The sequence below is a fragment of the Danio rerio genome, chromosome 18 (genome assembly GCF_052040795.2).
Source record: "Danio rerio strain M-AB ecotype USA chromosome 18, GRCz13ab, whole genome shotgun sequence".
Taxonomy (NCBI): domain Eukaryota; kingdom Metazoa; phylum Chordata; class Actinopteri; order Cypriniformes; family Danionidae; genus Danio; species Danio rerio.
Window position 1 is genome coordinate 7054566 of NC_141038.1, and position 16973 is coordinate 7071538.

The 16973-nt window shown below is 30.0% G+C and overlaps 1 protein-coding gene across 22 annotated transcripts in view; it reads left to right on the forward strand.

Moving 5' to 3' along the window:
* wdr59 (WD repeat domain 59) overlaps positions 1-16973 on the forward strand; it is a 36515-nt gene that overhangs the window by 7461 nt on the left and 12081 nt on the right. For 19 of the 22 annotated variants that reach the window (XR_015514535.1, XR_015514541.1, XR_015514537.1 and 16 more), the window contains exons 8-21: positions 763-879; positions 970-1047; positions 1866-2022; positions 3234-3313; positions 3397-3511; positions 4831-4946; positions 6820-6984; positions 7063-7164; positions 7334-7478; positions 8624-8693; positions 8779-8932; positions 14422-14555; positions 14666-14747; positions 16755-16867. Coding sequence is in view for 1 of the 22 variants with exons in the window: in XM_087292799.1 (XP_087148925.1) it covers positions 763-879; positions 970-1047; positions 1866-2022; positions 3234-3313; positions 3397-3511; positions 4831-4946; positions 6820-6984; positions 7063-7164; positions 7334-7478; positions 8624-8693; positions 8779-8932; positions 11817-11870; positions 14422-14555; positions 14666-14747; positions 16755-16867 (1682 nt within the window). In the remaining 21 variants the exon portion in view is untranslated. Of the gene's footprint in view, positions 1-762; positions 880-969; positions 1048-1865; positions 2023-3233; positions 3314-3396; positions 3512-4830; positions 4947-6819; positions 6985-7062; positions 7165-7333; positions 7479-8623; positions 8694-8778; positions 8933-11816; positions 11871-14421; positions 14556-14665; positions 14748-16754; positions 16868-16973 lie in introns of all 22 variants that reach the window. The other 3 variants (XR_015514533.1, XR_015514534.1, XM_087292799.1) reach the window with 1 other exon arrangement.

A 16973-nucleotide genomic window follows, 5' to 3' on the forward strand; every position in this document is an offset into this window, starting at 1 on the left:
AAAATTTTCACTGGCCCCACAAAAATAAATAAATAAAAAATAGCAATTTTTTTAGCCACATATTTTAAATAATGTGTCAAAATAATGTCGTTGAATCTAGAATTTAAATATTTTTAAAATGTTAAAATATTTAGCAGTAAAATACAGCAGTATGGAAAATGTGCAGGTATTTTATTGCTAAACAAAAAGTGGCTGACTTAAAAGTGATGGAAAATTATGCAAAACATCACTTCATTTTTTTCGTTGTGTTGTACCCATGTAAATATCTTTTTCCACAACGTTGGAAACAGACGTTTTCTTTTAGCCGCATAATTTGATGTTGTCGCCTCTTCACTGTTCTGGTTTTTACCAGGTTGTGAAAAAAATAACGTGCTAACAACAACCAATCAGATAAAAGGAACCAAAAAGCAATATGGGGTTCACGACTTTACAGAAAACGTAGCATTCTGAGACTTAAAAGCACAAATTGTTTCTCAGTTCTAAGACTGTATTTGCATACAATTGACAGTAGCAGGCAAATAAAAATTTGATGACAAGGCAGCACTGGCCTGATCGGGCCAGTAACGATTCTCTTTACTGTCCCGAACATCTCTCATGCTGGCCCCGGGCCATCGGGCAGTCCTTATTGTTGAGCCCTGCTTCAACTTTGTATGTCTATAGGTGGACCCACACAGTTTGCGCTACACCAGGGTTTTTGTTGGACTTCCCACAAGTTTCAATGGAAATAAAACATTTATTCTATTCTACTGTATTCCATTTCAGAAATCGAACACTGCAGTCGAGTACGTCGCTGCCCACCTGTCAAAGATTAACGGTCTGGACTGGCACCCTGATAATGAGTACATCCTGGCTACTTCTAGTCAGGACAACTCTGTTCGGGTGAGTATAATCATAATTATTGATCATATTCTTAAATAGTTTTAGCTGCAGTTTTGCTGATTCTGTTTTTATACTGATTTATCTCAAAAGTTCTGGGATTACAGACAACCCCGGAAGTACCTTGATATCTTATCCTGTCAGGTGCCTGTGTGGAAGGCCAGATACACGGTAAAGTTTAAATATGCAGTTTAAATATATATTTTTCTTGATATTTTCATTTTAAATACTTTGTTTGTTTCTGTTGTGATGATCTCTATCAGGCAAATGTTTAAAATGATTACGTATTTTTGTTTTAGTCTCAAAAATACAATAAAAACAATATGTAAAAATGGGCGGCACATTGGCTCAGTAGTTAGCAGTCGCCTTACAGGAAAAAGGTCGCTGGTTCGAGTCCTGGCTAGGCCAGTTGGCTTTTCTGTGTGGAGTTTGCATGTTCTCCCCATGTTGGTGTGGGTGCTCTAGTTTCCCCCACAGTCCAAACACGCTCTATAGGTGAATTGAATAAGCTAAATTGACTAGTGTATGAGTGTGTATGGGTGTTTTCCAGTACTGGGTTGCAGCTGGAAGGGCATCCGCTGTGTAGCTTATCCAGTCCTTCCAGCCGCAACCTAGTACTAGGAAACACTTATACACACTCACATTCACACACACACACTATGGTCAAATTAGTTAATCCAATTCACCTTTACCACATATCTTTTGAAATGTGGGGAACACCCGGAGGAAACCAGGGAGAACATGCAAACTCAACACAGAAATGCCAACTGGCCTGGCTGCCACTGGAACAAGCAACCTTCTTGCTGTGAGGTGACAGTGCTAACCACTAAATCACCGTGCTGCTCATTAGTGAATTTTTAAAGTTTATATTTTTATTTGTATTTACGCTGTTAATATAAGAGATGAAAAATGAAAATTAGTAATTCAAATAATGGAGAATCTGCATGTTGTAAAGTACTCACTGCATCCTCTCCTTTTCTTCTGTCTAGCCTTTCTCAAATGGGCTGGTTACAGTGATGGTTCCTCAGCTTCGGCGTGAGAACAGCCTCCTCCTGTGGAGCACACTGGAGCTGAACAGCCCTGTTCATGCGTTTGTGGGCCATGACGATGTTGTGTATGAGTTTCAGTGGAGGCCGCAGAAAGAAGGTGAGCAGAGCTGGCAGTCGAAGGAAATTAAGGAATGTTATTTACCACAAAATCCCCAGATTGATTTTGTGTTTGAATTGACAATTATTAGTCTGAACCCTTGTCATCAAAACCAAAACTGCCTCTTCTCTCCTCCCACCACATCACATGACAACCTCAAAACGTTATGCATTTATGAAATGCGCTTTACACAAGTGAGTGGGCTTGACAAACCACCAGTAGAAACACTTTTCTCTCTCTAAAAAAACACTAAAAAAAATAAAGAAACTATGAACAACTGATCTGTAAAGTGTGAGTTAATATATTAGTTAAGTGTTAGTTATCAGTTTATGTATGTTATTGGGACGTTATTCTAAAGATGCAACTATTCCTCATTTACTTACAGTTAATAAATAAAGAATAGTTGCAACTTTAGAATAACGCCCTATAACATATATACACTAATAACTGAAACTTAACAAGTCTTAGTAAGTAATTTACTAACAGCTTGTTTATGATCTATTACTTATTAATTAGGTATAGTTATAACATTAAAAAACTGTTACAAAGTCATTTAAAGCTTGTTAACTAACAGCTTGTAAGTTATATATTGGCTATTTATAAGGCACAGTTATAAATAATTAACAAACTATTGACTTATATAACAAGTCATTTATAACTCACTAACTAACAGTTTATTAATGGACTATTAACTAGTTATAACGAAATAGTTATACTAAATTGTTACCGTGAATTTTTGACTAAATTGACTACATCACATCTGTGTGTGAATGTGTATGGGTGTTTCCCAGTACTGGGTTGCAGCTGGAATCGTATCCACTGCGTAAAACATATGCTGGAATAGTTGGTGGTTCATTCCACTGTGGCAACTCCTAATAAGTAATGGACTGAGCCGAAGGAAAATGAATAAGCCAATATTTTGTGTCTGTGACCATAGAACTGGAGAGTTTTTAATAAATCATGCATACCAACTTTAACTATAATTTTTTTTCTGCTGTCCGTCTTTTGTGCATAAGCTGTATCTGCCTCAAAACAATGATCAATAATTGATGTCCATGTGCTATAATCAATCCTTAATAGAGTTTAGCAATTACTCAATGGTCAATTAATTGCTTCCATCTATAATGGAGATAATTCTGGCAATGAATGCTTCATTTTCACTTTCATAGCAAAAAATAATTGTATTTGTGCACTGTTCATTTATATCTTAGGGTCCAAAGACTGCCAGCTGGTCACGTTGTCCAGAGATCAAACCCTGAGAATATGGAGAGTTGATCCTCAGCTCCAGAAGGTGATGCTTAGGAATGGATTTTTGTTTCTATACAGCTGGAGATGTTATGTTAGAGACTGACTGATGGATGCATGTTTTTGTAGTTGTGTTGTGCAAATGAAATCGTGGATGAGCTCACCACTGAGACAGAGAAAACGCTGAGATCCCAAGACTCTGAACCACCATTGAGTCCTGGATTCACTGCGGACAACTCACTAGGTGAAATAAATACATATTTATTGAATTACTTGTTTAGGTTTGATCCAGAATTATTTTCAGAAATATGCTGAATAGTTGAATGTTCTGTAAATAAGCACTGTTTTGTGGCCCATTTTAAAATTGGTATTTGATTGTGCAATCTGTAATGTTTTTGGTTTTTATTATTATTATTATTATTATTATTATTATTATTATTATTATTAGTGTAATTATTTATTTAGTTTTTTAAATGATAAATAAATATAGTATTATAATTATTATTTGCTTAATTATTTGTTTATTTTAAATAAGTATATTATTATTATTATTATTATTATTATTATTATTATTATTGTTTTATTTTATTTTCTTTATTATTATTATTTTTGTTCAATTCTTTTTATAAATATATATATATATATATATATATATATATATATATATATATATATATATATATATATATATATATATCATTTGTTGATTTATTTTAAATAAGTATATTATTATTTTTTGTTAATTATTTGTTTATTTATTTTAAATAAATAATTAAATAATAATTATTATTATTTGTTTATTTTAAATAAGTGTATTCTTATTATGAGTTTGTTTAATTCTTCGTTTATTTATTTATTTTTAAATTATTTGTTTAATTATTTTTTATTTAAAATAAGTGTATTATTATTTTGTATAATTATTTGTTTATTTATTATAAATAAATAATGGTTGTTTGTTTAATTATTTGTTTATTTTTTTAAATAAGTATACTATTATTATTATTGTTGTTGTTATTATTATTATTTTTATTATTATTAATTCATAGAAGTTGAAATTCTGGGATCTCGGTTTGGTGGATTTTTTTTTTTTACATTAATGACTGTATAAATGTTTTCATGAGTGAAGACTCATGTTTAATAGAAGATATGAAAGTAAATTCATGCTGTTTCTGTAAAAATCAGTTTATCTGTCATATTTGATTAAATATTATCGCACAGTGTATTACACTGTTTAAAAGTATTTTAAAATGTAATTAATGCTGAAATTAATGCAGTAAATTGCAAAAGTGACAGAGTTAATTCTAATGTAACAAATCTATTAAATTTTAATGTTTAATAAGATAAAAAAAATGCTCAGTGTTTTTATGGATTTGTATTTGTTGGATTTTTTACAAAAAATGATGCCTAAACTTAATTAAAATTACAATATTTTTTTTTTAAAGATTATTTATTTACTTTTCATTCATTGATTGAAAATTAATTACGTCCCCATTTTCCATTTATGGTAATGTGAAAAATAGTCTGCTTTTTTTCATTAATGTAAGAATGATTGTCTGTTCACAGATCAGTTTGACGGGCCTCAGTCAGGCCTGTCGTCCAGTGCTAAGAATGACATACCCCAAACTCTGCAGCAGGAGTTTTCTCTAGTCAACTTACAGATTCGCAATGTCAATGTGGAGGTCAGTCCCTGTGATGTCTGAAAATTAGATTGATAAATTAGATAAAATATGAAGTATTAAACCAGCAAATTCTATTTGTATCTATTAAATATACACAGAGCTGTGTTGAAAAATATTTTGAGAACTTCGTTCAAACATAGATAATGAATTTTTCTAAATGCATCATCGCTAGCCTTTTTTTAATGAATTCTGAGCTTAGTTTTTAACTGCAGATGGCGTTGTATGCTTTACAGACACATGTTCTCTGCTCGCCTACAATTGTTCACAAATACAACTTGAACTTAAAATAATCATTAATAAAGTTAGGCAAGGTTTAAGCAGATTACAAGAGTGTGATCAGCTGTTAAATCTCCCATCTGCTGTTAAAAACAAACCGAGAGCGCCATCTGCTGTTTAAAATTAGCTTAGAGCATCATCTTTTAAATAAAATCTAGCTTAGAGCACCATCTGCTGTTAAAAACAAGCCGAGGGCTCCATCTGCTAGTAAAAACTAGCAGCGAGTGCCATCTGCTGTTAAAAACTAGCTTAGAGCACCATCTTTAAAAAAAAAAAAAAATTGCATAGAGCGTCATCTGCTGTTAAAAACTAGCCGAGAGCGCCATCTGCTGTTAAAAATTAGCAGCGAGCGCCAACTGCCGTTAAAAGTTAGCTTAGAAAACCATCTTAAATAAAACTAGCCTAGAGCACCATCTGCTGTTAAAAACTAGCTTAGAACACCAGCTTTAAAAATAAATTAGCCTAGACCGCCATTTGCTTTTAAAAATTAGCCTAGAGCGGCATCTGCTGTCAAAAACTAGCTTAGAACACCATCTGTAAAAAAAAATTAGCCTAGACCGCCCACCATCTGCTTTTAATAACTAGCCAAGAGTGCCATCTGCTGTTAAAAACTAGCTTAGAGCACCATCTTTTTAAAAAAAAATTAGCCTAGAGCGGCATCTGCTGTTAAATACTAGCAGTGAGCGACAAATGCTGTTAAAAGTTAGCTTAGAACACCATCTTAAATAAAACTAGCCCAGAGCACCATCTGTTGTTAAAATCCAGCTTAGAACACCACCTTTTAAAAAACAAATTAGCCTAGAGCGCCATCTGCTGTTAAAAACTAGCTTAGAGCACCATCTTTAAAAAAAATTAGCAGAGCGGCATCTGCTGTTAAAAACTAGCAGTGAGTGCCATTTGCTGTTAAAAACTAGCAGCGAGCGCCAACTGCCGTTAAAAGTTAGCTGAGAACACCATCTTAAATAAAACTAGCCTATAGCGCCATCTGTTGTTAAAAACTAGCGTAGAACACCACCTTTAAAAAAAAAAATTAGCCTAGACCGCCATTTGCTGTTAAAAAATAGTGTAGAGTGCCATCTGTTTTCAAAACTAGCATAGAGCGCCATATGCTGTCAGGTCTAGCCTAGAACACCATATGCTGTTAAAAATTAGCCTAGAGTCCCATCTGCTGTTTAAAACTAGCGTAGAGCACTATACGCTGTCAAACAGCTAGCTAAAATTGGTAACTGCACTATCTGCTGTTAAAAACTAGTCTAGAGCACCATCTACTGTTTAAAAATAGCCTAGAGCGCTATCTGCTATTAAACAGCTAGCCTAGATCAGTATCTGCCGTTAAAAATGAGCCTAGAGCGCCATCTGCTGTTAAAAAATTACCCTAGAGCACTATCTACTGTTCAAAACTAGCCTAGCACACCCGAGAGTGCAATCTACTGTTCAAAACTAGCCTAGCACACCCGAGAGTGCAATCTACTGTGAAAAACTAGCCTAGAGCACTGTCTGTTTTTAAAAACAGTAACAAAACATTTTGTAAACTCATCATCTAAATGATTTCACACCACAGCTCTAATAAATAAAAGTAACATTATGTTTGTTGTAGATGGATGCCGTCAACCGCAGTTGCTTTGTGTCGGCCGACTGCGGAGCCAATCGCGTTCGGCTCGTGGTAAAGTTCCCTGCCCAATATCCCAACAATGCAGCTCCATCTTTCCAATTCGTCCCTCCAACAAACATCTCGTCTTCCATGAAGATCAAGATACAGAAGGTTGAAACTCTGACACCCATCAGACTTGTCTTGACACATACTCAGTATCATATTGAAGCAGCAATGTCTCTTTTGTAGATCCTGACCGATACGTCGCTTCAGAAGGTGAAGAGGAACCAGAACTGCTTAGAGCCGTGTGTCAGACAGCTGGTGTCCTGCCTAGAGTCAGATGGAGTCATGGTCAGTGAATCTTACTTCTGGATTTTGTTTAAAGGTCCTGTGAAGTGCTTTGAATTGTGCAATTATTTATTTGATGTTAATAACAGTAACTAATGAGGCGGGGCTTAGCAAGGTCATCAGTGACATCAGGTTGAAATTATTTCTCCTCTGTGTCTGAATGGGCGTTCAGGAAGATGGTACGAACCCTTATGTGCTCACCAACCCAGTGACTCCTGCCCTTCCTGCTTTTCCTCGAGTGACCAACACTTACGGCTCGTACCAGGACGCCAACATTCCTTTTCCCCGCACCTCAGGGGCACGTTTCTGCGGGACAGGTGAATAATATAAGAAGGATGTTTTATATGCATTATTTATTTTAGATGCATTTTAATACACACATTTATTGAGTTTATTTAATTTTTTTAATTTGTGTTTTATAAAACCCCCAAAAGAAAATTTCAATACAAATGAATGAATGAATTATTATTATTTATTTGTTAATTAATGTATTTGTTTATTTATTTGATTAAATGATTAATTAATTGATTAATTATTTGAATGATTGAAAATTGATTAATTAATTAATTGATTTATGTATTTATTTATTTCTTTAATTAATTATTATTGTTTTTAGTTATTTATTAGTTTATATATATATATATATATATATATATATATATATATATATATATATATATATATATATATATATATATATATATATATATATATATATATATATATATACTTGTTTATTTATTTACATATTTATTTATTGGTTTATTTATTTATTCATTTAGTTAGTTAGTTATTAATGTTTTTTATTTATTAGTTTATCTATTTATTCATTTATTTAGTTATTGTTTTTATTTATTTATTTACTTATTAGTATATTTGTTTATTTATTAGTTTATTTATATATTTATTTGTTAATTTATTTTTTGTTTATTTATTAATAAAATTGTTTTGTTTATATATTTATTAGTTTATTTATTTATTAGTTTATTTATTCATTCATTTCAGTAAGTTTTAATTGTCTATTTATTTATTCACTTGTTTGTTTTTTTATTTATTAGTTTATTCATTCATTTATTTAGTTATTATTGTTTATTTATTTATTTTATATTTATTTATTAGTTTAATACTAATAATTACACTACTATTATACTAATAATAATTATACTAATAATTATTGTTTATTAATTTATTTATTTATTTAAAACATTAGAATAAAAAAGTAAATAGCATTACGACTCGCAGATATTATGAGAATATAATATTAATCTATTTTAATAATAAAAATAATTTTCTGTATGATCAAACTAAAATCGAATAAAACAGATTTGTTGCTTTTCAATTCTTTCTCCAGTTGTGTGTTTATTTCTTAGTCCATGTTGCGAAAGCCAATCTGCAGTCTTATAACTAAAATTATCATGTAAATATTATTGTTTAAAAGAATTGCTTCATTTGTCCATTATAGGTTCCTTGGTGTATTTTACACGACCCATGACTATGCATCGAGCAACTCCTCCAACTGAACCCACTCCCAGGTCAATATTCATTCCTCTTTGTTTGTTTTTTCTTTTTTGATGTTGAACATAATGCTGTATTTTGTGTGTGTGTGTTTGTGTGTAGGTCTCTGTCTGCTCTTTCAGCGTATCACAGTGGTGTAATGACACCCATGAAGATGCGAACTGAGTCTCAGACCACGCTGAGGCTGTACAGCGGCAGCCCGACCCGCACAGACAAAGATCAAGTGTCCATATCGTCCTTCTACTACAAAGAGCGGGTGAGACTCGCCACAAAAATTACAGATACAAAACTCTGGCTAGAAGACTGGTCAGGTGTTGTTTGATTACTATTGTATATTTTTATTTTATTTGTTTTGTTTTGTGATTGTTTTGTTTTATTTATTTTTTGTATTTAATTTTATTAATAATAATACATTTTACAGATTTATTCAGGTTTTATTTTATATTTTGAAGTTTTTTTTTTTAATATTGTATCTTATATTTCTTTAATTTTCTTGTGCTTTTATTATATTATTATTATTATTATTATTAAAACGCTCTATATGCTGCTAGTTATTTTTGTACACGTTAAACATTTAAATCAATTAAATTAGAATAACAATAAAAGTAAAATAATTATTTTTTCTTTGTTTTATGTTTATTTTTTAGATAATTTTATTTTAATAATAATGTATTTTACAGATTTATTGATGTTTTTACTAAATAAAATTATTTATGTTTGACATTTTCACTTTAATTTTTTATATGAAATTTTCTGTTATTTTTTTCCTTTATTATTATTTGTATCATTATTTACTTTATTGTGTTTTAGAATTATAGTATATACTAGTCTATATACTGTTTTTTTTTTTTTGTTTTAGTTATTTTAGTCTAAGTTAAACATTTAAATAAGAAATAAAAGAATAATAATAACAAGAATAGGTAATGGATAAAATAATACAATTAAATAATTTTATATTTTATGCACTGTCATTTCAGTATCATTGACATACTAAATTCCTTTTTATTAGTAGAAGCTTTGGAATTAGTTTATATATAGTATGTATATTAAACTTGAGGTCCTGTAATCTAGTTAAGTGTTTTTCCCCTTCTTTATTATTGGTTTGTTTTGTGATTAGATAAAAAAAAATATATATTTATATATATATATATATATATATATATATATATATATATATATATATATATATATATATATATATATATAGTTTTATTTCTCATTTGTAAAGTTTTTTTGCTGTGAGTTGAGAACATTAATTAAAGAGTAGAAACAAATTTGCTTAATCCTCCTTTACATTCATCCAGTTGCTAAGACTAGGAGTATCCCGCAAGTGCACAGAGACTCCCAAATGCCCGCAAATGAATGATAATTTCTTGCAAACCGGTCGTTAAATACATTGCACACCCCTCTCGCCCCTACTCGGATACGTCGCTCACTCCACCTCTGACACCCCTCAACAGGCCTGACACAGACACACACACAGACAGACACACACAACGCGCTGCAGACGTTTTGGCCCCAACGGCCTTCCATACTGGAGCGACTCCCCTCAGATTCAACACGCATGATCACGTTCCTCAAATTTGCTAAGCGTCCTAAACTAAGCGTCCTAAAGTATTACTGTATTTCACAAGGATTCTGACACAACAACGCGAAGCATACGCTTTCGTTGCGTTTAATGAGGAAACACGCTAAACTTGGAGGGCTCATGCTGAAAGGCAGAGTAATGCCCTGTCTTTGACAGCTCGCGACTTCACCAGAGACTTTCTGAGTACATTTACATAAGACACCAATACTCCGATTGTAATATGATTAAGATAATACTCTTATTAAAATTCTACCGTGTAGCCTTAAAAGAAACCTTACCTTAAAGGAACACTGAGTCACGAAATGCGGAGGATTTTCTTTCTGTTCGCCATGCGGTATCAACTTACAACAGATGTCGAAAGTTAAAAATGAAACACCCGAAATTGCATGAAACTCTGGATAACTTGTGATGCAACTAATTGTTTTATACTGGAACTTGCCTTCAAAAAGTGCTTCCTTGGTCTTATTCACATTTATTGCATATTAAACACACGTCCACCACAACAGGAAGTAAAAAAAAACCTGAACTGCGTTAATTGCGTTAATTTTTTTTAACGCGTTAATTATTTAAAATTAATCGCATGCTTTAACGTGTTAATTTTAACAGCGCTAATATATGTTATTTAATTGTATTAATAGTGTAATAATTTTATTGAATGAGGTTGTTTTTTTACATTTTAAATTTTTATTTTAATATTTTGATAAATTTCTTAAATTTTCTTGTTTACGTTTTTTTTCTCTCTATTAATATTAATATTATTATTATCCTCATTAAAATGCTCTATATGCTGTTTTAGTTATTTTAGTTAAACATTTAAATAAGAAATAAAAAAATAACAATAAAATAAAAGTAAAATAATAATTCGTTTTTTTATTTTTTAGAATATTTATGATCCTTTGATTTATTTAACTACAACTGTTTATTAACAGCTGCTAATTAAGTTAAAGGTTTGATACTGATTAGAACTTAAAGTGGCAATGAGGTGTAAAATATTTGACAAGGTCTTTGTAAAGTCTTGAAAAGGCAATGAAATTACCTTTAGGAATCCTGCATATACCCTGAAGTAATAATAATAACAATTAAAAACATCTTTTTTATTAGTAGAAGTATTTTCTGTATTGATTTTAATTTCATTAACCTAACGTTTAGCAATCTTGTTGTGTTTCCTCTTTTTATTCTTTTTTTTTATTTCTGTATAGTTTTGTTTTATTTTTTATTATTTTAGTGGAAGTTAAACATTTAAATAAGTTGCTTTCTTTTCCAATTTTGTATTGTATATTTTATTTTATATTTTTAACGTTTTCTCTAACCGCACTGTCCAGCTCTGTTCCACCATGATTGAATAACATGTTTTTCTACCCTTTGTTTAGGTACTGTGTGTGTGGTGATTTTTGCTTTTCTCATGTCCTCTTTCACCCGCCTATTCCACCTGTCCAAAAGCCTTGTTTCCTTAGTTGATGGTCACTGTTGTTTTCTGCGTGCCGTGTTTCTCCTGTTGTTTCTGTGCTTGTGTCCCTCACTCATGTTGCTGTGGTGTGTTTTATCCAATCAGAAGCCTCTGTCTGCTGCCCGCCGCTGGTCAGTGCAGACTATTCATGAATGTCCGGTATTGACCTCCGACCCGCCTTCCCATTCATCCTCTCTTTCTTTCTCTCTTTTCTACTTGCTCTAATACCAAATCACTTTTTTTGTTGTGGCTACATTTGCTGTTATACATTTCATGTATGGCACATCATCATCATCACAGCTCTGTAATTTTGCGCTGTAGTTTCTGCTTTGAAGAAAATTCATTACTAATTTATTGGGTGTTTAGAGAACATGAAAATGAAAGATTGTCTTATTTTGCTCTTTCTGTCTCATGTAAATGATCTAACATTGTAAATAGTATGCCTAAATGTTTTTATTAGTGCTGGGCAAAGATTAATCGTGATTAATCGCATTCAAAGTTTGTTTTAACATGATATATGTGTGTGTATTATATATATTTATTATGTATATGTGATACACACACATACATAGAAATAAATTATGCAAAACTATTTTGTTACATAAATATATATATTTAAATTTAATTTGTATTATTGATATCTTACTTGTATGTGTGTGATTATTGACTCTCATTCACACACATACACTACGAAAAATTTAGCTTACCCAATTTACATATAGCACATGTGTTTGGACTGTGGGGAAAAACGTAAGCACCCCGAGAAAAACCACGCCAACATGGAGAGAACATGCAAACTCCACACAGTAATGCCAACTGACCCAGCCAAGACTCGAACTATATATTTAATATTTAACACACATTTAAATTGTTATTATTTTGTATGTGATTTATTTTTGCCCAGCATTAGTATAAATATTAATATTAATATAGGTGTTTGTTTGTATATTTGTGTATCTTATGCAGTATATAATTTTTGACTTATAAAAAATAAAAAATAATCAAGTCAGATAAATCATTAAGGTATTTATTTATGTTTTTCTTTTTTTTTCTCAAAGGCATTAGTTTGATTTATATTTCACATGAGCTGATAATAATTGATGGCTTGCATATTTTCCAATAATTTATTTAAGTTAATCTTTATGACTTTTTGAAAGCTTATTGTAATTCAAGCTATTTCTCTTTAGTGCATTAGTCAAATACAAAACAACTTAAAACAATTCATTTAGTAAATAAGTGTATTTATTATTTTAGTAATATTAAATATATAATTTATAATAATGATAATTGTGGTTCTTTTAATATTATAATTCAATTGATCTTAATTGTTATTTATCTAATTATTTATTAATATAGTAATAATAATAATCTGACATTTGTTAAAATATTATTTTTGCAGTGCAGTTTAATTGCATGACAATATTATTATTATTATTATTTTATTGTATTTTCATATAACAATAATAATGACATTTTTAAATATTATTATTATTATTATTATTATTATTATTATTATTATTATTATTTTCAGTGTAGTTAGTCAATCTATTAATTGCAAGACATTAATATTATTATTATGATTATTACTACTACTACTACTACTACTACAACAACTACTACTACTAATACTAATAATAATAATACTTCTAATATAGGTATAATAATAATTATTATTTGCAGTGCAGTTAATTAATATATGAATTGCAAGATAACAATAATAATAATAATTAATAACAACAAGTATTATTATTATTAATAATAAAACTATTGATTACATTACATAAAGAAATAATATAAAAAATTATAATAATAAATTCAATAATCTGAAATGTCTTTATTATTATTATGAATATGATTATGAAGTTTATTAATATATGAATTGCAAGACAACAACAACAATATTAATAATTAACATTAACTATTATTATTATTATTATTATTATTATTATTATTATTGATTACATAAATAAAAATAATAATACAAACTATAGTAATAAATCCAATAATCTGAAATGTATTATTATTATTATTATTATTGTTATTATTATAATTATAATTTTTATTATTTGCTGTGCAGTTAATTAATATATTAAATGTAAGAAAATAATATTAATAATAATAATTATTAATGATAATTATTAATAATAACAATAATTATTATTAATATTATTGATTACATTCCATAATAAAAAAATAAAAACTATAATAATAAAAACAATCATCTGAAATGTTTTAATGTTATTATTTGCAGTGCAGTTAATTAATATATTAATTGCAAGATAATAATAACAATGATTATTATTAATATTATTGATTACATTACAAAAAAAATTAAGAAATGCATTTCAGTTAATTCATATATTAATAGCAAGACAGTAATAATAATGATAATAATAATTAATAATAATAAAAATTATTATTATTGATTACATTACATAATTAAAAAAATAGCTATAATAATGAATGCAATAATATGAAATGTATTATTATTATAATTATTGTTTGCATTGTAGTTATATTAATTGCAAGACAAAAATTAAAACAATAATAATAATTATTATTGATAACATTACAATAATAATTTATTTTTATGCATAATTCTTCTTTATTATGCTTTTCAATGAGATTTCTTATACCGTCCCATTCAGAACTTGCAATGTTTTGTTTTTTGTTGTTGTTTCGGTTAATCTAAACTATTTACTGTGTTCAGAAATCACGGCGCTGGAAAGGCAAGAGAGAGGGAGGAGATTACAGCAACAGACCCATCAAACTGGCTGGAAAAGTCATCATCCAGGAGATCTCGTGTCTGCTGTCTGTGCACAAAGCCCTCGGGGAGACCTATGTGTATGTTAGCAAACACTCAGACTCAAATGATGCGACTTCTGCTTTATTGTGGCATCGATTTGCCCAAATGTCATCTTGATCTGCTGCATATTTGTTTTTCTTTCCCTTAGGCTGAATGTTAATGACATACAGGACACGTGTCAGAAAAATGGGGCGGCGGCCTTAGCTGTGGCGCGCAGAGATTTAGCAAAGGTATGTGATTTAGTAAAGGTATGTGCTCGACTATGAAAGTCCTTTATTTGTTTATTCATTTATTTAATTGTTTATTTAAATATTTTATTTAATTTTATTGTTTTAACAATGCAATCATATTAATAACCATGATATTGGATGACATGAAGTTCAGTAGTAAAACAGGGAAGCAATGAATATTAAATAATAGAAAAATTTATAATAATAATAAATTATCAAGTCATATAATATTTTGAGTCCTTTATATTTGTACATTTTTTTACTGTAAGCATTTTGTTTTCTAGTAAATAATTTAAGTCACAGAAAAATTCTGCATATTAGGTAATGATGCAGAAAAATTACATTTGTTAATATTATATTTACCCATTAAAACGAATAAATTGCCTATATAGTCAAGGTGTGTTTGTCATGAGAAACATAACAAATTACATCACACAGTAAAATCCATGTTAAACTTAATAAATAAATAAGAGACTTTGAAGGTCCTCTTGAGGCCAATGTTTGATGTGTGATGTCATTTCAGCTGAAACATGAAGCTCCTCCCCTTCAAAAAAAATAGCCAGTTTATATCACATCTCCACCAGCCGTAGTTGAGATGAAGTGTCTCTATTCATAAGTCTATAACAAGTTTATAATATAATAATTCATACATGTATACATATTTTTAATTATGTGTATACCTTTGGGGTTACCTACGGGGAGACGATACAATAAAACAAGCAGACAAAAAAATAGTACAAATTCAAGGGCTGTTGCAATAATGAATGGACATTAAATTGAGGGTGTTTCTGGCCAAAACCTTTTTAATCTTACTCACTTTTTAACTTGCTGCTAGGAAATGCACTTGCCACTTTATACGCATGGACATTAAATCGTATGCATTTCTGGCCCACATTTTAGTCACTTTTAAATTTAAAAGCTGCTAGAAAATGCACTTTATATGCACATCATATGCCCCTTTAGTATTGTATTGTTACTGCTTTTATAATTAATTATTGTTGCCATTTTACCTTTTTATCTCTTGTTGTTATTGTTGTTGTTTTAAATAAATAGAAATGCACTAAAGGGAAGGGCAAACGTAAATTTCGTTGTATTTTGTACAATGACAAAGTTTCTGATTCTTCTGAATTGCAGTTTCATCATTTCATATAAAGTTTTTTTTATCAAATTAAAGGCACAAACACCATCCTTATTTCCTTAAAAATGTTTTGAAACTGATTTTATGTTTTACATTTTTCAAAGAGGTTTTCTGTTGGAATATTATTAATGTAATTAATTTATGCAACGCAAAGTTGAACTTTCAGCATGATTACATCAGTCTTTTTCATCACAGAATTAATCAGCAAGCAATCTAATATGCCTATTTGCTACTAAAGGAACATTTAACAAGCAGAAAACCTAATAACTATTAAAATTTCATAAGCAACCACCAAATAATAATATTAGAATGATTTGTGAAGTATCTTGTGGCACTGAATAACATTTGTGGCACCATGTTAGCACCAATAACCCTCTGGTTTTCCAATCTTTTCCCTCTCTTTTCATTAAAAGGTAAACAAAAGACACTAAAAAAGATAAAACATTCATATCATTGTATTTTAATTAAATTAATACAGCGCTGGTGGACATAATCATTATACATGCGTAAAAGAAATGCTTTTCAAATTCATGCTTTTCAAGTTCAGATTTGATTTGTCACATGCAGAAGACAGCCATACATAGTACGATATGCAGTGAAGTGCTTATACAGCCGCCAGTAAATTTCTTAAGGGAACTAATAATATGAACCTTAAAATGCATCAATAAGACTTTTTTAAAGAAAATACTGTGAAAAATTCCTTTCTCTGTTTAACATCATTTGTGAAATATCTGAAAAAGAAAAAAAAAACAGGAGCGCTAACAAGTCTGATTTCAACTGAATCTAAATGATAGGTTATAATAAGATGTGAAAACACAGACACACTTCTGTACTGCTAATTTACCACTGTTTCACACTTTATGTTTCAGGTATGGGCACTCGCCTCAGCGTCCACTAATCTTAACCTGAGTCCTGACCCAGACCCTGATGCTGGAACTCCCTGGGCCAAACATCCATTTGGGCGACACCTGCTGGAGACACTGTGAGTTGCTTCTCAACCCGGGACAACATTATGTGTGCATTATCCACCCTATGATGCTGAAATTTAGAAAATTGAGGGAAATGATATTGATTTTGAGCCCAGAGTT